Genomic DNA, 25,914 nt, shown 5'->3' on the forward strand with positions numbered 1-25,914 from the left:
CGGGTCAATAGACCCAGGCTCACACCCATTTCTGCCACTTATGAACTGTGACCCTTTGAAGACCCTTTCCGGGCCTCAGTTATCTCATCTGTAAAATGGGGATAAAATAATCCTAGAGCTGCCTCTGTCTTAGGGTTGCCATAAGGACCTAGTGAGGTCAGCCTTGGAAAGGGCTTCAGGGATAAATGCTCCCCAAGCCAGTGGGAGCTGCAAATGTCTCAGGAGGTGAAGGCAGAAGGAACCAGGAAGCCCTATCCTCCTTCTGGATAACCTGCCCGTTGTGCCCTCTGGCCAGAGATTTCTGTAAGCCCCACAGGCAAGGCCAGAGCTAGGGTGTCATCAAAGCACCACAGTGCTGAGTCAGATACTAGGTGGCATGTGGGGAAGTCCCTTCTCTACTCTGGGTCTTGGAGGGTCTAGTATCCTCCTCCTCCTGTTCCTTTCCTTCGTCTTCTCATCCAGTAGTCTAGGGCCGGGGTGGGCAAACTATGCCTGTGGGTCAAATCTGGCCTGCTGCCTGCTCTTATAAATAAAGTTTTATCGGAACACGACTGTCATTCTGCCTATGGCTACCTTTTACTTTTATGTTACAATGGCGGGGCTGGAGAATTGTGAAAAAGACCACATGTCTTGTAAAGCCTGAATATTTACTATCTGACCCTTTGTAGAAAAAGTTTGCTGACCCTTGGTCTGGGGTCACAGGGCAGACAAGTGTACCCCAGAACTGTCTGAGGAAGGAGGCCCCAAGGTACCTGGGAGCCGCTTTCACCGCTGCAACCACCCTCCCTCCTTCCCTTCACCTCGGGCCTTCCCTGGGAACCAAAAGATAACAGTTAGGCTGCCTCTTGGGGCTGAGCGCATGAGAGAGAGCATGAGAGAGAGAGAGAGATAGATAGATAGATAGATAGATAGATAGATAGATAGATAGATAGATAGATAGATAGATAGAGAAAAAAGTCAGAGAATAGCAAAGAGCAAAAGGAAGAGAGAGAAGAAAGCACAACATGGCTGAAGCTGGGTTTTGGAGGGGTAGCAGCCTTGCCTGGCTCGGGGCTGGAATCAGAGCTACCACCAGGAGTAGGCCCTGGGCCTGGCAGCCAGGTAGGCCCACAACTCCCTGGGGGCAGGCCAAGGTGGAGGGAGGCCATACTCTGGCCACTACCTCCTCCTCCTCCTTGCTGACCTCATTTTGGTTTCCTATCACATCCAAAATTAGTCCAATTTACAACCTCTCAGTCACAGGAAACTAAAATTGGTTCCTCCAGGCCTGGAGCCAGCAGATGGCAGGGAGGCCTCAGCCGGCCTGGAGACTATGGCCAGAGAGGCTGGGAGAAGGTGGGGCACTGAGCCTGGTTCTCTGAAAAGGTGTGGGGGTTCCCTGTGGGACCCCCTATGTTCAAATGTTCAGGAAAATCAACATCATCTTCCTCAGGCCAACAAGCAAATAACTGGCCCTCAGTGGTTCCAATGTTAGCAGTCACAGGCCTTCTGCAAAGGACCAGGATGCGCATCCGAGATGAACACACCAGCTAACATGGCGCCAGAGCAGGTGGCCTTCTAAATGGGAGGCTGCTCCACTAGCAGGGCGCAAGGCAGTGCCAGCAGCTAAAAATGGGACTCTCACGCCAATGGGTGAGAATGGTCATAGTTCAAAGGACTTAGGGTCTGGAGGGCTCAGTGTGGACAACTAGGGGGTTCTAAATGCCATGATGAAGATAAGGCTGTCCCACTGCTTGGGGAGAACATGCCATCTGCTCAGAACAGGGCCAGTCCTATGCTCATTGCCAACAGGTTGGACTATCCATTTGACAATTTCAGACAGCTATTTAAAAGGGCACAGCTCTTCTATTTGCCATCCAGATCACCTTCTGCCATCCAGAAGAGAAGCTGGCTGGGACTAAACAATCCCGCTTCCAAGATCATACAATCCCAACAGCTGACAGTGGGGCAGTTTGTTGGCCAAGATGGGGACAGCCAATGGAAATGGCTGAGATGAGGTGAACCAATGGGGATAGCCCAATGGTTGTGGTGTTATGGTACAAGCAAAACTGGGATACGTCAATGGAGTCACCTGATGGTCAAAAATGAAACGGCTCTACTTCTGGGTCTAGAGCCATCTGCTGGCCTTAAGAGGGAAGGACGGTGACTGGTGACTGGTATAAAACACAGAGACTGAGAGTGGACTAGTTCCCAAGGACGGGATGGGCCAATGGCTGGACAACCACAGGCTTGATGCCCATGGAAGGATGGCCTGATGTCTGCAATGGCCCATCAAAGAGAATGGGATGACCCAAGGGCTGAAATGAAGCTGCCCAGTGGGCAGACGATGGCATGACCTGGTCACTGGCAGAGGCTCCTGGGGCAGCAGCCAGAGGCTGGAATGCGACAGATTGGATGGCTGAGCTGGTTGTGTTCGATGGCAAGGACGATGGGAGGAATGGAATGAGCCAGGGGCCACGGATGGCACCTCTGGGGGGCAGCAGCGGGCATGCCAGGGGTCCCGCTGTCCACCCTGGCGTGGGCAGGCCTGAGCTCATGGCTCCGGCGGCCATGGGGCGCCATCACTCACTTGGACAAGTTGAGCTTCCCTGCGGCCAGGTGGCTCTGCACTGTCCGCCATCGGCCTCTCCCCGCCTTGCCACCGCTGCCCGGCTCGCTGGGGGCAGCCCCGCCGCTTCTCAAGGCGTCCTCTCCGGGTGGCGGCGCCGGCGCCGGCTTCTCCCCTAGCCGGCCTTCCTGCTCCACCGCCAGCCCCGCCGCAGCGGCCACTTTGGCGCCTGACAGGAGGGTACCACTGGAGCCAGGCCAGAGAGGCACCGGGGGTGGCGGTGGGGGAGAGAGGGCGGGCCACAAGGGGGGTGGGGGGAGAGGAGGAAAAACAATGACAGATAAAAGGAAGAAAGAGACAGTGAGAGAGGAGGAGAGAGACAGACGGACAAGAGACAGACAGAGAGAGAGAGAGAAACATCAGCACTGCATAAGGGTTCATAGCGGAGCCTGCAGAGAGGAGAGAAGGGGACCGGGCGGGCTGAGGGTCGGAGAACAACGCACCACGACAACGGAGGGGAGCCCCTCCCACCGCCTGGGGCTGGGGCGGCGGGGGTGGGGGAGGGCAGCCACCTCCAACTCTATCCCACAGGACAACGGAGGGTTAACGACGGAGGAAGAGCGGGCTGTCCAGGCCAGGAGGCCCCCAGGCAGGGAGAGAGAGAAAGCCGTGTTAGTCAGAATTCATCACTACCACCACCACCATCACCGCCACCACCGCCACGAACCACCGACCACCGACCACCAACCACCGAGCAGCCACGGCAGCAGCAGCAGCACACAGCGGGGAGGAAAGAGCGAGCCACGACCGACCGACCGCAGGGAGGGACCAAAACGGGCAACCCCGGCCTGACTGCACAGGGGGCGGGGCCACAGGGCCATCGGGGGCGTGGCTCGAAGGGGGCTCCTGCGTGGCTGGCCCTGGGGGCGGGGCACCGGGAGGGAGGTGGGCAGGCGAGCGGGGCGGGGGGCAGGAGGGGTTGCTCGTCTCCATGGTCAGCCTGCCCATGGGGAGGTGGGTACGGGTGGGAGTGGGGGCGGAGGAGCAGGAGGAGGAAGGGGGCGGGGAGAAGGAGGGCGTGCGCGGAAACTCGGTACACATGATTAAACCAGGTAAAGTCACTCACTTGAGGGACAGTCGTGGGTCGCCATAAGGGGCGTAGGGTGAAATGTTTAGAATAAACTCCTTGGGAGGGTAGGAGCTCCATTTCTGCTGCACTGTGCTCTCATTGTTATTCCAAAAGTCTCTGTCTAGATCGCTGGAGGGGCAGAGAGAGAGGGGAGAAAACAGGGAGATACAAGAAGAAACAAGAACGGAAGTTCTGAGGGGCGGAAAGGGAGAGGGGCCGGGGCCAGGGTCTGCGCCTGCGGGAGGAAGAAAGGTGGTCCCCACCTCCCTGCAGCCTGTGTCCGCGCGCACACGCACACGCACACACACACACCGACACGCACACACACACAAGCTCCAGGCAGCAGAGAAGCCACACAGAAAGGAGGCACGCTGCAGGCTTGAACGGAGCCTCGCACCTCAGAGCTGGGTGGGGAAAGAGAGACGCTGAGAGAAAGGGCCCGGCCTTGGGGTGGGGTGAGGGTGGGGAGGAGAAGGTGCTGGTTTCTGGTTAGAAAGAACTGAAAGGTACATCAGATTATCCTAATTTGCTGGGTTAGACTAGGAAGGCCCCTAGCCCTCCAGGCCTCAATTTTTCCACCTGTCAAACCAGAAAGATCACTGTAACTCCTACGGTCAGCTCTTCCCATGGTGGGTAGAGGCCCTAGTTCTAGAAAGCTCAAGACTGTCCCCTCGCCCATTTTCCTCTCCTGCCCATCTCCTCCTCCCACTGGGTGCAGGTAGCTTTCAGGTGAGACTGGAGGGCCCTCAGCTGAACCAGAGATCTAATTCCAGTCCTCCTCCTTTCTGAGGGTCTGTATCTGCAAGAACCTCAGGCTGACCAGGACTCCTTGGTCCTTTGTTCTGGGGCCTGTGGAGTGTGCCTGCCCTTCTCTAGGTGAGGACCATCAGGCAGGCTCAGTCTCAGGCCCCAGCCTGCTCAGATTCTACATATATGTGCCCTGGGGACACTAAGGACACTGGGGACAGGCCCTCTCTGTGTCCTGCTTCTTTCCAAGGTGGAACTGCTGGGTCTGGAATGAACTTCCAGAACCCATGCTGAAGAAGCAGATATGCTCAGACCCAGGGACTTTTATACAAGGTAGGAGACAGAAGCCTTGGCTGGGAGAAAGAATGCCCTGGAAATTCAGTAAATACCCCAACCCAGAGAAGAGTGGGAGAACATCCCAGCAGCTGGCCAGGCTTCTAGGACTCCAAGGAGCAGGGCCAGTATACAGGCAGAGCCTCCTAAGGGAGCCAGGCCTGGCCAATCAAGAATGCTTTCAGGGGAAGGGCTCTGAGGAGAAGTGTTGGGGTGGACCTGGGGGAGCCCTCAGCCGGTGCCATTGCTAAGATTAAGGTGAGGGCACTGTGGGGAGCTGATGCTCTAGCCCAAAGCATACATGGTCTTGTGGGGGGCTGGTCCCTCCTCCAAGAGTTTGACTTTTCTCTTGGTTTTCAACCTTGGACTTGGAAGCAAAGGAGGGAAGGAAGGGGAGAAGCTGAGCTACCATCAAGACAGGCTCTGAAGAGCCTTGGCCCGAGTCTAGCACTTTCTGGAAAGCACCTTGGAGCGTACGCTGTGTAAAGGCAGGACCTTGAACCAGCTCATATGGCCAGTAGGGACTGGAGTGGGATAGACCAGGCCCCTCAACAGAAGACCGTGTTTCTACAAGAGTCACCCATAGCCCCCACAGCAGATCACACAGGGGCTATGGAAGGGTTCCCCCAAGTCAGCTATAACAGAGAGAGGGAGCAGTTGGAACGTCTCCCTGCCAGATCATCAAAATCCAGGGCCACCGACCCTAGATCCTGGAGAACAAGCTCCAAGTGGTCACTGTTGCCAGGCTAGTTTCCTACCCTACTTCTGAGGAGTTCAGTGCCCCTCAGGTTGTCCCCTGCTAGTATTGGTGGTGCTGTGGGATTAGCACTGGACTGTGAGCCACAAGGTTGGCAGTTCAACCCCACTAGCTGCCCCTCGGAAACCCTGTACAGGGTTGCTATGAGTTGGAACCAACTTGATGGCACTTAACAACAATGACAACAGTACTGGAAAAAGAGGACTTTTAGTCCAGGAGACTCCACGTCCTTTACTGTAGGACTTCTCAGAGCTTTTAATGTGTCTGTGACTATCCTGTCTCCAAGAGGGAGATGCAGTGTGTAGTGTTCCCATGGAACCCTTGATTCACAGGACACCTATTAATGCATTGCAGGCACAAGTTCTCTGAGGAACACAGTTTGGGAAGCACTGTTAGACCTTGTAGGTTCTCAGAATACCTATGAGGTTATCCTTTGCAGGAAGCCCTGAGCCCACAGGGTGATGGGGCAGTGGGTTGGCCCTGCTCCCTGCCCCTGCACTGGCCTGAAACGTTTCTCCTAGTCCCTGGTATGAGGCACAAGCCTGGGAACCCTAGGAGAAGGTTGACACAAACAGTGGGCAGGATGAGGAGTGGGCTGGGATTATGAGGAATGGGAGCAGGGCTGTAGAGCTACAGAGAGGTGGGCTGGATGACCCTTACTTTGTTTCAAAGAGCCCTCTTGGGCACTGGTCCCAGCTTGGCAGAGCCCAATGCCCGATGCCCTCCCACCTGCCCTCACTGGTGAGAACCCTGTCTCCAGGACTCTGGCCCTGGCATTAGAATCCCTGCAGAGACAAACCCCTGTCCTACCCAGGTGCCTGCCAGCCCCCATCCCTGCGCTGCTCCCATGTGGTCCTCTTCAGAGAGCCCGGTTGCCTGTGCTCCGTCCCCGCCTGAGACCTGCCAGCTCCAGGCTTTGAAGATTGGAGAGCACACAGCTGAACCCAACTTCAAAGACTCTCCCAGTCTCTCCCAGAGCACAGCCCCGCACAGCCCTCCACTTACCCACTTCCCACCCCAGACACACCCTTCAGCTCCTGTGAGGGACCAGCCCAAACAGGGACAGAGGCAGAGATGAAAAAAAGAGGGAGCAGAGGAGGGGCCCCCAGGAGCCCCAGAAGCAGAAAGGGGAAGGAGGGGGAAAGATAGACAAAGGGAGGAAGGGCAGCAGAGACCAGGCATGGGAAGGGGCAGAAAGGAAGAGGCTGGGGTAGGGGGTAGAAATGAGGGCCTTGAGTTGAAGGAGGGGAGGGCCGGCAGGCATGATCCTAGGCTGAGATGGAGGATTTTCCATCACTACCTGGTCTGCCAGTCTCCCAGTAAATGCCTGGGCTCAGGAGGGAGGAGGGATGGGGCCACAGCTCCATGGGCACAGAACCCTTGAGAGAGAAGTGGACACAGGAAACCAGGATGCCCTGTGCCCTAGCCAAGTGGGGCTCATCTCCTGGTGTCCCCTAGGGACACCTTGGCAGTGGGCCAGCCAGGTGGTCGATCAGCAGTGGGGAAGTAAGCTGCCTCTCGGGCATAATGGGGAAGATTAGGCAAGTCAGGGGCAGCCCAGACACGAGGTGTGGGCTGGGCTATCTGGAGGAAAGAGCATTTCTTCAGTGCCCCTTCCCCACAGTGGTCCTTACAGCAGAGCCTGCACCCACTGGAGATGGCTTGGAGGTCCAGGGAAGCTGAATTGGTAGCTGGGGACAGCGTGTGTGATGTGGAGGAGTGAGTGGGCAGGGCAGGTGTGGTGAGACCAGCAACAGGGCTGAGGCAGAAGGTAGATTCTGTTGAGAGTGAGAGAGAGATGAGCCAGAAAGAGAAGCTGCAGGCTCCAGAATCTTCTTTGAGGGCCTGGGGATACAGGTAGAAAGGTAGAGAGCTCTTGGGCCAACCTGCGGAATTGTGTACATATGTGTGTTTGGGGGGGGAGGGTAACAGAGAACATGGCATCTGGGTGTGAAGGGACACTGAATGTATGTGACCTAGTGTGTGTGGGGGGTGGAGAAGCTCCTCCCATCTGGACTGCCTGCCTGCCCCCCCTCCACTCACAGCCTGGCACCTACTTGATTGCCTTCTTCTCGCTGCGCCCACGCCCCGAGTCTGGCGTGCCCACCGTCTCCAAGGAATTCTTGTAGCGTTTGCCCTGTGGAGATAAAACAGAGTCAGTCTTGGGCCAGAGTGGGCCCTCCTCACTTCCCAGAATGGGGCCTTGGAGGGAAGAAAAGTAGAATGCTAGGAGCCCACTAGGCAACAAGGCCCCTCTGGGCTCATGTGTGAGGAGGTCACCACTATGGGGTACCAGCTGCATCAGTCAGTACCTGTTCTCTGTCAGGTAGCTCCAGGGCCCCTGCAGATTCAAGGATGCATCCCGCCTCCTCGACCTGCACCTCATCTCTGTCCCCCAGGGATGGGCCCCTCCTGCCTGCCTGTCCCTGGGGCTCTGGCCCAGCTCCCAGAAGCACAGCTCCCTCTGACAGACGGCTCTCAGGCGCCTGGCCACGTCACACTGTCCACGTCACCACCCCCAGATGGTGGGGGTGGCATCCTGCAGGGCAAAGTTGGCATGGGCCAGTGACGTGAGCAGTGGGGGCGGGAGGGGGCCCTATGCCCGTCACTGTCTGAGTCTCTGGGTCCCTGTGTCCTGGGGCTGTGAGGTAGGATTAGACCTAGCCACTCTCCCCGTTAGGAAAGCAGCGTTGGGAAGAGAGGACAGGGTGTTCTGGGCCCCTCAGCAGCCCCCCAGAGTATCTCACCCCAGCATGAGAAGGGGCAGGGGCTAGGCAGGCCAGGGCAGGGGCACTCCAGGTCCCTGGTAGTAGAAGGGACAGAGGAGGGGACACGGCTGCAGTGGTAACTGGGCCTGCTGCCGGCAGGAAGGTGAGCACCATTCACCTTCTTGGTTTGGGTTGCTAAATTTAGCTCCTGCAGACGGAGCCTGGCACCATTAACATTCCTGGCCTCCATCAAGTGTCCTCACACGCACCCATGGGCTACCGGCCTGGGCCAGACCCAGGGCTGATGTGGGCAGTGGGGGGATGGGGCTACCCTCCCTCTGACAACTCATTTGCCCACCTGGCATTGGCCTGACCTGGCCCAGTGGAGTAGGGACTCTCTTTCGCACACATGAACGTCCCCAGCATCCTGCCATATACAGCAACACTACAGCCGTAACATTCAGTTTCCCATCCTCCCTAAAGCACCCTCAAAGCCTCCCTTCCCCAATATGCCTGTCAGCTGCAGCCCCTTCCTCGCTAGCCTGGAGCAAAGCAGGGCGCTCCCCTGAAAGGTATATGTGAGTGGGGGAAGGTCCTCTGGGGCCCTTAACCTCAGGGATACTTGGGTCCTGGTCCCATCTGCTAATGTTCTCCATATCCCTCTGACGAAGTCCCTTCCCCTCCCTGGTCTTCGTTCCTTTCTAAATGATACAATGTTGCCCAATGTCTGAGCCACGAGTTCCTCATCTGCTAAGGCTCTCATGGCGAGACTCTGTATCACTTCTTCCAACTCCCATCCCTGAAGCGGCACCCCACCAAGGCCAGCCCTGCATGGTCTCCTGGGACTTCGTGTGAAGTCTGGCACCTGAGAGTTTCCAGAAGAGTTATCCATTGGAGGGTGCCCTTCTATTGCTCCCCATACCTGGGGTCTGAGGGCCAGTGTAGCCCCTGAGCCAGAATTTTAAGAGTTAAAATAAAAAAGATGAATCCTAGCTCTCTGTCTCTCTCTAACTACTCCCATCATTTCTCAAGTTCAAAACCAAAAAGAAATTCCCAGAGGGAAGACCACAGGCTAGAGCCTTTCCACAGTGGCCAGAAGCAATGTATTGGCAGAAATTGTAGGTAGGAGACCAGCCCCATTCCTCTTCAGATCTGCTGAGCACCCCCTTACTCTTACCCCTGGCTTCCTCTCTCTTCTTAGGTTTGGCAGAACAACTCACCCTCTTCTAAAGTCCTTCAGTTGCCCCTCCCCCAAGCCCACATGAAGTGGGGCTGACCACTCGGGCTCACCCGGGGCAGTCTGAACACTTCTGCCTGCTTCCCTTCCTTCCAAAGCTCAGAGAACCTTCCTCTTCATGCTGCAAATATCTGCAGTGGGAGCTAGGGTACTATGGGGGACAGGAATCAGGCCAAGACTTGATTTGGGGGCTAGGGGAATGGGGCAACAATAGGAAATCCAGGCTGGTTTCAAAGGAGCTGAACACCTCCAGCCTGCCCATCAGGGAAGGCTGATCCGGAAAAAGCCAGCTGCAGATTAAGGAAGTTATTAATGTTTGGAAATGGGATCCGAGCTGTCAGGATATCACGTCACTGTTGCTGAGGGGACAGGCAGGCAAGGTGAGCTCAGTAACTGTATGGGGGGCACTTGAAAACCCTCCCATGGAGCAAGGAGATAAAGCTCCTTGGCCTCTGAGACCCTTTGGGGATAGGGAAGGCAGGGGGTAGGGGCTGGGCAAAGTAACCCAGGGGAGCAAATCAAGAGGCCCCTGGAATGGACCCTGGCTGGGGAGGGGGTGGGATGGGTTTGCCCCTCTCAACCCCCACCTGCTGTCCATGATTCCTGTGGGGTTTAGGGGTACTGTGCCTCCAGCCCCACTTCCAACGTACCTTGGCTCCTCTCAATACACACACACACACACACACACACAGAGACACACACACACGGCAGGCACAGCCTTCAGCATACATGCTGGGGAGGCCAGAACAGGGGCAGACTTCTTTATCAGCTCATAGGGCATCTGATTAGATGATCCACAGCCTCACCTCCACCAGTGAGCACGCGCGCGCGCGCGCGCGCACACACACACACACACACACACACACACACTGCACCATACACTCAAAGTCAACACACTCACACACACAAAGGCTACCAGCAGCAATGCCTGCTGGGACAACCTTCTTCCCTGCCTTCAGGTACAGCGGGCCAGCCTCAAGGGGCCTGCAACAAGCTGCACAGGGCTGCAGTGCGCTCTCCGACACGCCCACTGCCTTTGAGGACGTGCACACACGAAGGCACGAAGGCACGTGGCCAAGCCCCCTCCACCACCTCCCCTGAAATTCCGACCTAGCTGCAGACACACGGGATCCAGGAACAATGCAGGCAGCCAGCGGGGCTCCACACATGCCGGGGAGCAGGGAGCCGGTCATCCACACCCGGTCACGCTCCCACGTGGGCCGAGTTGGCCTTCTCTGAGGCCCCTCCCTGGCAATAGAAGGAGCCTGAAGCCGGACACCCAGGGCGGAGAGTCCCGCTCTCGTTTCTGAGTTTGCCTTTCCTTATGAAGACTCGCAGGGCATGGTGCTCTTGGGTCTGCCCCTTGGCGTCCCTCGCGAGACCCCAATGCCCTCGGATAGGGTCATGCATTGCCCCATCTCTTCCTCCCTAGGAGTGGGGCATGAAGCCCCGGCCACAGTCCTCTCTGGTTCTTAGGGCCTCTCTGTGACAGGATAGGTAGCACCCTGCCCCCTCCCCCCATTCCAAATTCAGGGGTGCAAGGTGCCTTTGGGCTTCACCCGTAGGCACCGCGCCTCCAGCTCCCAAAGTCCCCAGAGCACGTCTGGGTTGGGGCAGGAGGGCGGGGCTCGCAGAGTCCCCGAGGACTTTAGCCCATTCCTCCTCCCTGCCTCCTTCGGGTGATGAATGCCCCTCCTGACGGTCTCGTTACTTATTGATGGTCTAATCCTGCTCGTTAATTCCCCAGCCCTCGTTAAAAATGAAAAGAAGCCGTTTGTGCTTGTACAAACCCCAAGACCCAGGATGAATGTGCGGGCGGCGGGGGTGGGGCGGGCGGCGGCGCCTCCTCATTGGCTGGAGACAAGGCTCGGCCACGCCCGGTCTCTCTCCCTTCCCCGCCTCAGGGAGGGGGACTCGGGAGCCGAGGTTGGGGGCCTCCATTCTCAGTCAGCGCGTGTGTGCCTGCGGCTCTTTCTGTGCGAGGTGGGGCAGGTGGGCAGCTGCGTACATGCGAACGCCGGTAAGACCTGCGTCTGCCCAGTCTGTGTCCCAATGAACATGCGGACCCAGGGGGCCAACCCTGAGGCAAATGAAGCGTCTCCCGGTGGCATGAATCTCTAAGAAAGAGTGCCCGACTTGGCGGGCAGGTGGGTCACCTGTGTGTGTGTGTGTGCGCGCGCGCTAGGGAACATTCTCAAGCCTGTGGATGGAGGGAGGGGGCAGAGCGCAGGGCCCCAGGGAGCCTCACCAGTTTACGTTGACACCAGTGACAGAGGCCGCAGAGGACGATGGTGACGCTAAGGCTGACGGTGATGATGGCAGAGACCAGCAGGACATCACGGGTGGGTGCCCCTAGGGAGGACAGGCACAGGTCAGACCCTCTCATTGGTCACTCTCCCTCAGTCCAGAGCCACCTTAAGGAGCCCCCCTTTCCTCCATCTGGCCCAGCACTTGGGGTCACTCAAAGAGCAACAGGGTAGAGGACAAAGCATCGCCTGGCAGCTGGAGTCCCAGGTCCTTGCCTTGTTGGGTGACCTTGGGAAGTCCCTTTCCTTTGGGGGACCTGCACTGGTTGATATCTCTTTCTCTAGGTTCCTTCCTACACAGACCCTGTATAAGTCCATGGGGTCCACACCATTCCCCCAACTTGACACCGTAAAAATGAGTGGCCAAATGAGTCCTTCAGCCCAGCAAAAACCTCCCTGGCCCGTCCAGCCCCTCCAAAGGAGCCTTTTCCTCTCCAGCTCAGCTTTTCTTGGCCTGGAAGCCCACCAACTGGCCTTGGTACCCCTGCCCTCCCAACCGTCCTAGCTACCAGGGATGGCCCTGGCAGCTACCATTCCATAAGTTTCTGGATCAGACACCTCCATGCCCCTCTCAAGATGAGCCCTACTCTGGAAGAAAAGCCCCATTCTCTGTCCAAATCCCAGCTGTGTGGCTTCAGAAGAGTACCATTATCACTCGGCTTTCTCCCCTGTAAAGTGGGGCTACACCTCCCCTCTGCTTTTCTCACAGGTGGTTGTAAACATTAGGCCAAACTAAATGTGAAGGCAGCCACAGAATTATCACGTGGGGGAGTGAGCATCGTGTAGCGCACACGAGCACTGTAAATATGTGTGCATTGGGATGCGGCCGAAAGTCAAGGAGACGCTGTTTATTTACAGACGAGCCTGTGTGGGCTTTTCGGTTCCGGTGGTGACAGTAATTAAGAACTGACGATAGCTTCTGATCCTGGTTCCTGCGGTTCTCCCTTCTGCCTTTCTCCTGGCCTCTCTAGCTTTGTCAGGAGGCCTTATCCCCCTACCATCCATGTGCTGGTGCCCCACTCAGTCAGACCCCTTCCCTCTCTTCCCTAGAACACTGCTTAGGGCCCACTTTTCCCTTCCTGACTTCCTGAGCCAATCTCACCCAGCCCCACGTATCTACCTCACCTGCACAGGTTCTGAAGCCTCAGCTTCCAGGGAGCCCATACCTAATCCGCTGTTAATCTCGGGACCCACAGCAGCTATGAGCTTCAACCTAGACTAAAGCCAACTGTGTCCGCTCACCACCACCGCCCTGGAGCACAGCTCTGCTAAGCTGAATGGCTATGTGCCAGAGCTCTCGGCCACACCATAGGACTGGATCATTCATTGCCTGCATCCCAGGGGAGTGGAAGCAGGGCTCAATGACAGTGGTGACACTTGGGCAGAGCCCCAAGGCACAGGCCTGGGGTGAACAGATGGGTAAAATGAGCCTCGCTGGCATGGTGCCTGCACTTTTTCCAAGGTCCCGCTGAAGTTGCCCTGCCCTATGGGGGTGCTGTGTGGGCTGGAGAAGCAAGCATCCCACATTATTCGTTGAAATCACTTTAAAAATAAAGCAAACGTATTCTTGTGCTGAGCTCTCTTTATCTGCTATCTATGAAGAATCTACTATGAGGGGGGAGGGGAGGGAAGGCCTTGCCGCAAGGGACTGTCACTTCATCAGGAAAGACCAGCATGAATTCAGCTAATAATCTGCTAGCATGTCAGAGGCCCCGGAACTTGGGAATGGCAGAACCCCTATTCTGGGACTCCAGACTCCAAAAGACCCATGTGTGAGTTCAAGCTTTGCCCCTTAACCGTTATGTGTCGTGTTGGACAAGTGTCTTTGTTTTCTCCTGAATAAAGTGGCTAGATGAACGATACCTGCCTCCCCGTGTTGTGCTAATGCTGCTGTTAGTGTTGGATGTATCACAGGTGGTAACAAATGGCCATGAGAGCACTAGTGAAGAAGTGTCTGGGGCTAGAGGAGCTCTCTGGAAGGGTCTTCCTGAGGAGGTGGCGTTCCCCCGTGGCTCTGGGAGTAGGTGAGGCAGAAAGAATAGCAGAAACCAAGGAAGCAAGAAAAAAGCGAGAAGAGTTGGACTTGAGGGTATGGGAATTAATAGGACTGGGGCCTGATGGGGAGGGGGTGTATTTGTCAGGATGAGGAGCTTGTTTTGTGCTATAGGCCATGGGAGCCAAGGAAGGCTTTTGAGCAGAGTAGGGACAAGATCAGGATAAGCACTGGACTGGGTACCACAAGGTAGGTGGTTCAAGTCCACCAGCTACTCCGCAGGAGAAAAGAGGACCCTTCCTGCTCCCTCAGAGATTTATAGCCTCAGAAAGCCTCACTGTAAGTTGAAATCAACTCAGTAGCATTAACAACAACAGGGCTTGTTAATAAGCAGCTGTGGTAGGGGACCCTCTTTGTACATTATGTCCCACCCTCCACATAGTTCTGATTCAAAGGACTCTTTGTATGAGGTTTCTAAAAGCAGCTGGTGAGTTTGAACTGTCAACCTTTTAGTTAACAGTTCAGAGCTTACCCTACAGCACCACACCAGGACTCCACATACCTCTTGTTGTTGTTGTTATGTGCCATGGAGTCGGTTCCAACTCATAGCGACCCTGTACAGGGTTTCCGAGGCTGCAAATCTTTACGAGAGCAGAAAGCCTCATCTTTCTCCCACAGAACAGCTGGTAGTTTTGAACCGCTGATCCTGAGGTTAGTAGCCCGATTCATAACCACTACACTACCAGAGCTCCTTACATACCTATTGGCCATGGGGAAATTCTTCAAGGGGCCACCTCCCTGGAGCGCTACCCACTCTCTTTGAGAGACAAGGGATGGTGGTGGTTGTGTGCCATCAAGGTGGTTCTAACTCATAGCAACCCTGTGTAGGGTTTCCGACGCTATAAATCTTTTTGGGACCATAAAGCCTCATCTTTCTCCCTCAGAGTGATTGGTAGATTTGAACTACTGACCTTTCAGTAAGCAGCCTAGCTCAGAATCCACTCTGCTACGGAGTCAGACAAGGTCCCTATCCCCTAAACCTGCTTCTCAAATCCTGTTGTAATCGGGAGTCCTAAGGGACAGAAAGTTGTCTTGTCAAGCCTAAAGCCAGAGGGCCAACAGAAGTATCCCCAGAAAGCAGAGGGGAGCTCCATCTTAAGGACACTGCAGAATGCCACTGGCTTGGTGTCTATGAGAACTAAGTTCTGTGTGACCATGGGCAAGGAATGTGACCTCTTGGGACCTCAGTGTATTCATCAGTGGAAATGCTGGCCCTTCCTGGCTCTGATGTGCAGTAAAAGCATGATCCTCACAACAACCTTCAGAGGTAGGCATGTGACTGTTCTCCATTGTAGAGATGGGGAAATGGAGGCACAGAAGGGCCATTCCACCAGAAAGTGATAGAGCCATGGTTAGTGTCCAGGTAGCCTGTCTCAGAGTGGTGCCATGATACCACACCCAGCTGGTGGTTTTCAGAGTGTGCTCTTTGGAACCTTTGGGGTTCCCAGGAATCTCTCTCAGGGGTTTGGAAGTGAGTGCTGAACAGCTAAGCATGTGGCTTCCCTGAGTCCTCTTCAGCTGCAGTGGCATCATTCTCTGTTTCAAATCTTAGCTTTTTGTAGAACATTCCACTTGGAGAAAGGGATGCATTGCTAAGAAAAGTTTGAACCTTTCCCCTTGGACTCGGGAACTCTGGTAGTGCTGTAGGATAAGCACTGGACTGCTAACTGCAGTGTCAGCAACTCAAATCCTGTTTTCTGCTCCCATGAAGATGTACAGCCTTGGAAAACCTATACAGAGTCAACTCAATGGCAGGGTGTTTTCCTCTTGGACTCAGTAATCTTAGGGTCCCCCACAGCCTGAGTGGATAAGGTCATCGTCTGCAGCTGATTTACCTCCCCACTAGATATCCTCAGCCCCCTCAGTGTCTCTCGGCTCAGGACCAGGGTGCAACAAATGCTTGCCATTGCAAATCACATTGATGCTGTGAATAAAGGTGAGATGATGTCCTCAGCCAGGATGCCCGTGTGTATTGCAACCAACGGGCACAAGTGTGCGCTTATCTGCCAGCCAGAGTGATGCCACTCCCAGATCACAGAGTCACTGTGTCTCTGGTGGGAGGGACGTCAGAGTCATGAACCAAGTCCACTGATGTATAAACTCCTTGGGCAGCTCTGCTGGTGACAAGAAGCTCCCTCTTCAGGAGGTGGGCCCCATGGACAGGCGTTAGAAAGGGTTGCCATGCCCCCACCACCCCTAGAATGCTCCCTTCGTGATCCTAAGCCTACTCTCCAGAACTGCCAGGAACAAGCTGGTTTCCTCTGCCACACGACAGGCCACAAAATCCTTGCTGACAGCTTTCATGTCCCCTTCAAGTCTTCTCCAGGCAAAGCTGTCCCAGCCCTTGCAAACTTCCTCAGATGACATACATGGTTTCAAGTCTCCTTATCGTCAGCATATTAACATTTTACGGTGGAAATATCATCACGCAAGTCAGCCTTTTGACAGGGTTGAGTTCTGTGACCTCTTTTTGGGCAGAGCACAAACAAAGGCGGGGAGCTGACACTGGAGGACCCAGGAAGCAGGTGGGCCAGGAGCTCTGCCCAGATCTGCAGTAGGCATGTTGTTGTTGGTAAGTGCCATCGAGTAGGTTCTGACTCATAGCGACCCTGTGTAGGCCTTCCAAGGAGCAGCTGCTGGTGGGTTTGAATTGCCAATCTTGTGGTTCATAGTCAAGTGCTGATCCTACAGTGCCACACCTGGAGCCAGCACACTGTTACTATTGTTAAGTTGGTTCCAGCTCATAGGTACTCTGTATAGGGTTTCCAAGGCTATAAATTTTTGCAGGAGCAGAAAGCCTTGTCTTTATTCCCATGGAGTAGCTGGTGGGCTCGAGCCACCAACCTTGTAGTTTTCAGCCCAGTGCTTATTATACAGAGCCATAATGGGGACCCAATTGAGTGTTGTGTGCTTTGTGCTATTCTGGGAGCTGATCATGCTGATCATGTCACCCATCCTAGCGAGAGCTCAGGGCAAAGCCAGGTATGTCTGAAGAAGAAGCCTTCCCACTGTCTGCCTCTGACAGTGAACAGGATGCTCTTGTCGTCTTTCCTCTAGAATGTTGGCTCTGTAAGTGCTTGGTGTCTTGTTCACCCCAGGATAGAGCCTGGCTGCTAGTAAGTGTTCAATAAATACTTCTTGAAAGAATGAATGAGGAGGATTCATCATCATGGCAACCCTGTGCACAACGAAATGAAACGCTGATGCCCAGCCTGCGCTTTCGCCATGATCAGCTGTGGATCAGACCCCTGTGGTCCATAGCATCTTCATGGGCTGGTTTCTGGAAGCAGGTCTTCAGATCTTTCTTCCTAGTCTACCTTAGTCTGGGAGCTCTGCCGAAACCTGCCCAAGCATCCCAACCAATCACACATCCCACTGACAGAGGTACATGAAGTGCATGCATTGGCTGGGGATCACAGCTACGCCTCTTGCATGGAAGATGAGAATTTTACCCCAGAACCCCTGTTGTCTCAATGACACTTACACCAGCTACTGCTGCTAGGTGGCTGCTATGCCCCGTGAGGGCTCTGGTATCTTCTGTGACAAGCTCAGGGCCTGACACATAGAAGGTGCTCAGTACGTATTTATTGAAGCGGAATGCTTACATATGCTATCTCATGGTCCTCCAAACACAAAGGATAAGAAGAGATAGGAGAGGCTGCGGTGGCAGGATTTTGGAGCATCTCTCTCACACACACCAGGACCCTTTCCCTTCTTCCCTCATGTCCTTTGTTACCTGATAAACTCCTGATTGTTCCAGGTCCACTAAAAAAGCACCTCCTCCATGAAGCCTTCCTGAATCTCCCCAGAAATAATGAATTCCTCCTCCCTCTAAGCTCCCTATGCCCTGTACCTGCACCTTTCTTTTGAAGTGCAGAACTCTGGAGCCAGAGGGCCTGGGTTCAGGTCCTGGTTCGGAGATTTCCAAGTCCTGTGATGTAAATGTCTGTGTGCCTTGTTTTCCCTATCTGTAAATGGAGACTAGCAAATGTACCAATTTCACAGGGTTACAGATAGTCCCTGAATTACAAAGGAGTTCACTTCCAAAGTCTGTCGTTGAGCTGAATTAGTACATAAATTGGAATAGCTAGGTACAGTTCATAGGGACACTCAGTTAGTCTGTTTGTCTTAGCAAATGGTTTATAGCATACTGCATACCCTTCTATGCATAAAACACATTATTAAAGAATCACTTCCAGAAATGAAAACATCTTTAACATAATAATACAGTAACAGTAACCAAATTTAGAAGCACACTGCAAGGTACCATTATATGTATCTCCAACTTCTAATATACTATGGGGAGGGTCTGCTTCATAAATCAGATACTTCTAACTGGCTTTTTGTGAATTTGGAAGGACTTAGCACATATACTGCCCTTAGCACAGAACCTGGCAGCATTACCGCTGTGCCCTGTATTAGCGCCACCTGTGGCACAGGATTGGCACTCAATGAGCTGACAAGGAATTGTATACACATCAGGGTTTCCCCACTGAACAGAGGGCCAGGGTCACGTCTTTCTCACCTCTCTGCACCCGCTACCCCATCCTGGATTTGGGGTGGGCTTAAGCATGAGCTGGGGTCCCTGGATAGGTTGGGAAAGACTAAGACCCAGAGGATGGGGTGGGGGTGACAGTTAGAAGTCAGGCTGGGCCTCAGGTGTGAACTGCAGAGCTGACCCGTCTCTCACCCAGGCTCTGCCCTCACTCCTGACTCCTTCTCATCTCCTCAGCAAGCCATGATTTATAAATGACGAGAATCAAACAAGGCTGCTGGCTGCTGGGATGCCCCGGGGAGCTGCCTGAGAGGGAATGGACTTCTGAGACCAGTTTGCCAGCTGCCCGGGGGGATGGGAGGGGAATTCGAAGGGAGCAGATACATATATACAGGCCACAGACACGGACATCCGTGGCTCATTCAGTCACACACACACACCATGCAGATGTACCCCTGGCAGCATGGAGTGGCACACACACATATACACATTGCAGACTCACCCCTGGCACAGACACCGATGACTCAAACACACACACACACACAAGAGTGTCATGGAGAATTACCCCTATCATGGATATCTAAACTCACACTCACACTCACACACACACACACACACACACGCTCACACATAGATCATGGAGAATTACTCCAGGCCACACAAACACTCACACACAGGCCACAGAGACTCATCAGGCGTGGACACCATGGCAGCTGCCCACTTTGTACTTCACAAGGACTCAGTGTCTCCATTTCCTCTGGCCTAGAACTCTCTCTGAGTGCAGTTTCTCGTCTGCTTGCATTCTGTCTGTCCTTCTTCTGAGGCACTAGACTTGGAAGCAGATGACCTGGGTCCAAGCCCTCATTCTTTCCCTAGCCAGCTATGAGACCCAGGGTCAGGTGCATTCTGGGGCCAGAGCTTGACTTTGTCTTCAAAGGAGGACAATCCCCCCCGGCCTCTCTGTTGGGTGCTGTCAGGTTCAAATGATGGCTAACACTAATTGAGCACCCACAATGTGGCAGAAAGTTTATGTGCATGATTTTATGCAAACCCATGACCGTGACCATTAGTACCCAGATTTTGCAGAGGAAGGAGCTCACGCACGGAGAATGAAAACAACGGGTGGCTGTACTTTGTTGTTGTTGTGTGCTGTCGAGTCAGTTCCGACTCACAGCAATCCTTTATAGGGTTTCCAAGAGCAGCTGGTGGGTTTGAACTGCTGACCTTGTCATTAGCACAGCTAGAAGTCTGGTGCTTACCCTACTGTGCTGCTTTAGCATTATGCTACAGCTACCTCCCTCTGAGCTGTGGGATGTACCAGTATTCCACTCACATTCAGCTTTCTCCTTCTCTCACGCTGACCAACCACTTCCACATCTGTGAGGTTTTGCACAAACTGTTTCCTCTGCTTGGAAACCATTTCTTCCATTCTCTGTCTTGAAGTCCCCTAGGTAGAGGTGGTTTCAGTCCCTCCCTGCATCCTGCATGTCTCCCCTAGAACTGAGGCAATTCATCACTATGGGTTAATAAGGACCTTTCTAGGTATTTCCTTTGAGTCCTGGTGTGGCGCTGGAGAAGCACTGGGCCACAAGGTCAGTGGTTCAAACTCACCAGCTGCTCCTTGGAAGCCTATACAGGGTTGCTATGAGTGGGAACTGACTCAATGGCTCTTAACAACAACAAGTCTTTCCTTGGAGGATCAAAGCCTTAACCTACTCAATCTTTGTAACCTGAGGCCTGTTCCATAGGCAAGACTGGATATGTCAGTGTTAAGCCAAAGCATCATTCAAGGCCTCAGATGAGCCTAGAGCCTCTGGGGAGTACTCCTCAATGACAGGCATGAATGGTAATCTCTCCTTTCGCTGACCTTGAATTGGCAGACCCTCTGTTCAACTATCTCTTCCTAGAGGCAGCCCCATCCAACTAGCAGGGACAACAGGATCCTGTCATCTCATTGTTCTGGGTTTTCCAGAGTCCCTTGCCCAGATTCAGGACACAGAACAGCCACCGGACATGCTGGAAATCTGTCCACATAGCTTTCCCCATCCACAGTCCTTTGCTCTCACCCACTTAGTGACATGCACATACCCCATACCCTGCCCTTTCAGTTGTCCCATATCCCACACCCTCCCAACCAGGACTGCTCCCCTTCCTGGGGTTATTAGGGGCATCCCTTCAGATTATAGGTCACTATTCTCCTTATCAGGAGCTCTGATAGAGTAGTGGTTATGAATCAGGCTGTGAACCACAAGGTCAGCAGTTCGAAACTACAAGCTGTTCCATGGGCGAAAGATGAGGCTTTCTGCTCCCGTAAAGATTTACAGCCTTGGAAACCCTGTACAGGGTTGCTGTGAGTTGGAACCGACTCCACGGCACATAACAACAACAACATTCTCCGGATCAAATGCTTTTAAATTTATTTTAACTTTGTTGTTGTTGTTGAGAATATATACAGCAGAACATACACCAATTAAATAATGTCTACATGTAGGTTTCAGTTACATTAATGGCATGCTTCTAGTTTTGCACCTTTTCTGAATGGTTAACCCTCCTTTTTGGAATTGGTCCTCCTCCATCAACACAAACTCATGGTCCCCTAAATTCCTACATAAACTTTCAAGTTGCCGTTGTCAATTTGATACTGTATAGATAGCACAGTGCTCAAGGTAGACATTCTTTACTTATTAAGATACATTATTGTTTGGCTTGAAAATAACTTCAGGGTATATTTTTGATTTAAAGTTTTAAAGATTATCTCTGGGTATCCGTTTCCAAAGTTTCTCTAACTTCAAGGGCTCCAGAAAGTCTGGATTTCAGGAGAATCTATAATTCTGTTCTGCATTGCCCTCCCTTTTTGGTGAGGATTCTTCCATAGAATCTTTGATCAAAACATTCAATAATGGTAGCTGAGTACCATCGTTCTGATCTCATGGAAAAAGAGGCAGTTGTTCATAGAGGCAATTAGTTACCAAGTGCTTTTAATCATAGTAAGTAATGTATGCATTATGTTGAATCATGTTCACAGTCCTCAACACCCCTCTAAAGGCTTAAATAAGAGCACACAGCATGGGAGAGGTGAACCCAGGATTGGAGCTGGGGTCTGTAAGATCTCAAACCCTACAGATCTCTTTCTTGTGAACCCCCTGGGGGCTGAGCCCCTGAAACAAGTCATACCAAGGATGAAGAGAAGAGAAAAAGAAAAAGGGAGAGAACACAAAAAATTCAGGAAAAGAGTGCTTACTTTCCTAAGTCCTACCAACTGCAGCCAGACACTAGTTACTCCAAGCACTCCAGAGACCAACCACATGCACATACACCTTTCCCAGGGGCTCCTTATTATGCTCTGCTAGTCTACTTGACTTCAGAAAAGGCCCCTCAGTAGACAGAGCCTTACTTTGCCTAAAGGTCCCAAAACAGGTTGAGCATTGAACATCTGAGAATGGGAAGCAGAGGAAGACGAGGTTCCCAAAGGCCCGTCCAATGCCCTGTCCATGGTGCTGATGAGATGCACCCACTGTTCCACAAGTCGTTCTATTGGGCATGGTTGGTGCTACGTTCCTGTCTCCTCCCACCTGATTCTATACTACACACTCCGCCTCAGTCTCCCCACAGCCCATCCCTTAGTGGTCGTGGGATGATGTTCATGATGATAAACAGTGAATGCTAGAGTCACATACACGCATAGGAAGTGCCAGACCTTGTACAAGCTGAGCAAATAGAAATGGGGGATAGTACGAGGGCATTCACAGTGGACAAAGCCTACTAAGAACCAATGTCATTTGGCTGTGGGGAGGGGGCATGTTTTGGGTGCTTATTCCATCACACCCTAGCCCTAACAACACACCAGAAAATGAGAAAGAGGCAGACTTGGGGAGAAAGGAACAGGAAACAGCTACTCCTGAACCTCCAAAAACCAAGCAAAGCTCCAGGACTTGCTGTCACAATGAATCTCCTGCTCTCTCTCCATCCTAAAACCTTCCTCCACATCACCTGCCTCTGAATGCGGATAGCTTATTCCTTACAGTAGGAAAAAGAAAATAAGATGGGCAAGGAGAAGGGAAGGAAGGAAAAAGGAGGGGACGAGAGTCAGCCACTCATTTCCCTGGAAAATTGGTCCTCAGCCCTGCCCCCATGCTCTCTGGACACTCTTTCTGTGTGTCCTTCAGAAAGCAGTGGACGTGGCCCACAACTGGGGTGGGGGGTGGGAGTAACAGACTGGTGAAAGAGGAGCCCCGGGAATTGTTTTGGAAAGTTACAAGTAGCTGAAAATAGGGACTTAGCACGAGCAAGCCTCCTCAACCCTGACTGTAATAAAAACAGATAATGTGTGAGTGAGCTAGGGAGAGTGCGCTGGCAGGGGCTGCAAAGGCCGGCTGGATGCAGACGGTTTAGAATTCAGAGGAGATGCCAAGTGAGTAAACAGTGAATGAAGGATTATCTGGATGGGCCAGGAGCTGTTCCAGCAGGAAATTGGATGGGGACATGTCGGGATCCACAAGCACTTCGACTCCTCATCAGGGAGCTAGGTCTGGTGAGCTGTGAGAGCTTGGTCCATGCCTGCCCTAGCTCTGTTCTCTCTCCCAGTATGGAGCATGGCCTTGGTAATAACGGCTCACATTTGTACAGTGTGGAACAGTTTACAAAGTGCTCCACAGTTGACTGAGGTTATACATCCATTATCGCACTTAATGGAGGTGATGAGGGCTTCCTCTGCCCAGTGATCTCCACCCCTCACCATCACCACCCTCACCTCTCACAATCCCTAACTTAGGGATGCCTGATGCATCTGGCTTTGATCTGCAGCCATAAAACAGAGAAATAGAGACAGGCCACTTGCAGACCCCAAAGAGCTGCTGGCTTTGACAGCCATCAGAGTCAAAGTCATTCAGGATGGACAGGGCCAGGTGCCAGCTCTGAGCTGATAGCCCAGGAGTGTCCAACAGGAGTTAGTCTAGAATCTGCAAACCCTACCCACCCACCATGATCCCAAAGTTGATGAGCCACCCAGGGAAGTCATGAAAACAATCCTACCCCCCAGAGAGCCTCTGGAGGCCAGGAAAAGAGAAGCTCAGATGGTAGGCGTCTCTCTCTGCCAGGAGTAGGAATAGGGGCAGGATCAGGTATGTGTTATGATTAAGTGCAGGCCTTGACCACTAGTTATTCCTGTGAATATTGTGCTGCTGTACCTTGGCCTGAATCAGCATCTTATTGTTATTAATAATACACGGGCTACAAAGAAACTGGGATTGGAACGGTATGCTATATTACGTTAAAGGATCTCAGAGCACTTAAGAGTTACTCATGCTGATGACTCAACTCTACCTCAATCACAAGCTTCTGTACAGGCAGGGGGACCTGTCCTGTCCTGATATCCTCCTATCTAAGGCTTGCTGCCATTGGGCCACAGAGTTTAGGCATCTCCCATCTTGGCATTCAAATTCTTGATCTGGACTTTCAGTCGGGGAGGGGGTTCTAGGGATTCAACATAATAGAAAGAAATGTTTAGGGAGGAAGAAGATACCTAGTGGGGACCCAGGTGTCGAAGAGAGGGATGGAGAGAGTGCTGGGAATCCAAATCCACTTCTTATCTTAAGGAACGAATTCAATTCTCTGGTCCTAAGCCTCCTTGTTGAGCTCTGGTAGCGTAGTGGTTACGAATCGGGCTTTAAACCTTAAGGCCAGCAGTTTGAAACTACCAGCCGCTCCACGGGAGAAAGATGAGGCGTTCTGCTCCCATAAAGATTTACAGCCTCGGAAACCCTGTCTAGGGTCGCTATGGGTTGGAACCGACTCGACGGCACTTAACAACAACAACAACAACAAGCCTCCTCGTTAGAATAGAGGATGCCTGAGGTTCTCTTTCAGAGGTGTTCTGCCATTTTCTAAGGTATCATTTGTACCACCAAAGTGTGCAGCCATGAGTTCTGTCCACGGTGCTGAAACTGGAGCTAAGTCAGGTGTGTACCTGTCCGTGGTGCTGAAACAGAACTGAATCGGAAAGTTGTGCCGTCCTCCAAGCAAATGGAACCTTTTCAGAGTTCCAGCATAGTGGTCCCACTCCCATCTGTCAATTACTTCCTGATCAATCCCAGCTGAACCCGTGGCACTGATCTTCCAATCTTGGGTCATATCCTCATCTGCCTTGAAGCCCAGTCAGTAGTCCAACTGGACAAAATGAGTCTCTCCACTAATAGAAATACCACGTTCCATTCCCACAAGGGGAGCCTACTACAATGTTCTCCTGGGAAACACAGCAGTTCTTCAATGTGGGGACTGGGAGGTGATTCCAGGCAGGTGGTAAAAGAGTGACAGACGGTCTGGCCCCCGCCACCCCCTCGCCTCTCCTGGGCAATCCAGTGCTCTGAGCAGCTCAGGCACTGCATGCTGGCCTGTGTGGGGCACCAAACTGATCAGGTCACCTGTGGATTCAACCCAACTGGCCAGACCTTGGTCAGGTGAAACTGTCTGCTCTCTCCTCCAAGGTGGGTGGGTGGACCTGTTTAACCAAACACCACTGCTGCTTCCTGTTGCAGGGTCAATGGTACCAGATGAACACAAAGGCCTGTCAAATTCCACACACATAAAACAAAATCCTGCCCAGAAAAAAAACAGGGACTCAGGGGAGAAGGCCACAGGGACAGAAAACCCAACAAGCAAGGTAAGCACATGCTTACTTGTGAATACTAATCTGTAGTGAACACATTTACATGGGTTTCAACATGAAAAACATGTGAAATGATTCACTATAGATTAGTAAGTACATACAAGTAAGCCTATGCTTACCTTGCTTACTGGTACTACATCCCTGTTGTTGTTAAGTTGTTAAGTGCCATCGAGTCGGTTCCGACCCATAGCGACCCTGTACAGGGTTTCCAAGGTGTAAATCTTTACGGGAATAGAAAGCCTCATCTTTCTCCCACAGAGCGGCTGGTAGTTTCGAACCGCTGACCTTGAAGTTCGCAGCATGATTCATAACCACTACGCTACCAGAGCTCCTTGTTCACTACAGACAAGTAACTAAGTATAAGTAAGCCTGTGTTTTCTTTGCTTATTGGGTAATCTGCCACTGCCCCTCTTCCACAGGCAGGGGTTCTTTGAGAAACAGTTCAGTATAGTGCTTCTAGGGACTGCTTGATATCTATCAGCCTCTCCTATGGGTGTAGAAACTCCCCTCCTTCCAAAAACAAGAAGATATCCAGAAACCACAGCCTCCCTGGATCAGACAAGGAATAAAGATAAGAGTCATTGCAGTAGATACAGCTAACATCATTTATTGAGCACTTACTATATGTCAAAGGAGCTCTGGTAGCATACTGGTTATAAATCGGGCTGCGAACCTCAAGGTCAGCAGTTCGAAACTACCAGCTGCTCCGCGCGAGAAAGATGAGACTTTCTGCTCCTGTAAAGATTTACAAGGATCGCTATTGGTTGGAACCAACTCGACGGCACTTAACAACAACAACTATATGTCAAACATTGTGCTAAGAGCTCTGCAAACATTATCTCATTTAGCCTTACAATTTCCCTTGGAAGAAGACTCTTCTTGGTCAGTGCCCTACAGATGAGGAAGGTGGGGTTCAGAGAGGTGAGGCTGTCCACTC

The 25,914-nt window shown here is 52.7% G+C and overlaps 1 protein-coding gene across 1 annotated transcript in view; it reads right to left on the reverse strand.

Annotated features, from left to right (window-relative positions):
- The window catches only part of SYT7 (synaptotagmin VII), a 70,998-nt gene that overhangs the window by 31,240 nt on the left and 13,844 nt on the right, over nucleotides 1-25,914 (reverse strand). The window contains exons 2-3 of the mRNA XM_006874999.1: nucleotides 11,708-11,811; nucleotides 7,572-7,651 (exon numbers count right to left, since the gene is read on the reverse strand). Coding sequence (XP_006875061.1) covers nucleotides 7,572-7,651; nucleotides 11,708-11,811 — 184 coding nt within the window. The remainder of the gene's footprint in view (nucleotides 1-7,571; nucleotides 7,652-11,707; nucleotides 11,812-25,914) is intronic.

This window comes from Chrysochloris asiatica, unplaced genomic scaffold (genome assembly GCF_000296735.1).
Source record: "Chrysochloris asiatica unplaced genomic scaffold, ChrAsi1.0 scaffold00310, whole genome shotgun sequence".
Lineage (NCBI taxonomy): Eukaryota > Metazoa > Chordata > Mammalia > Afrosoricida > Chrysochloridae > Chrysochloris > Chrysochloris asiatica.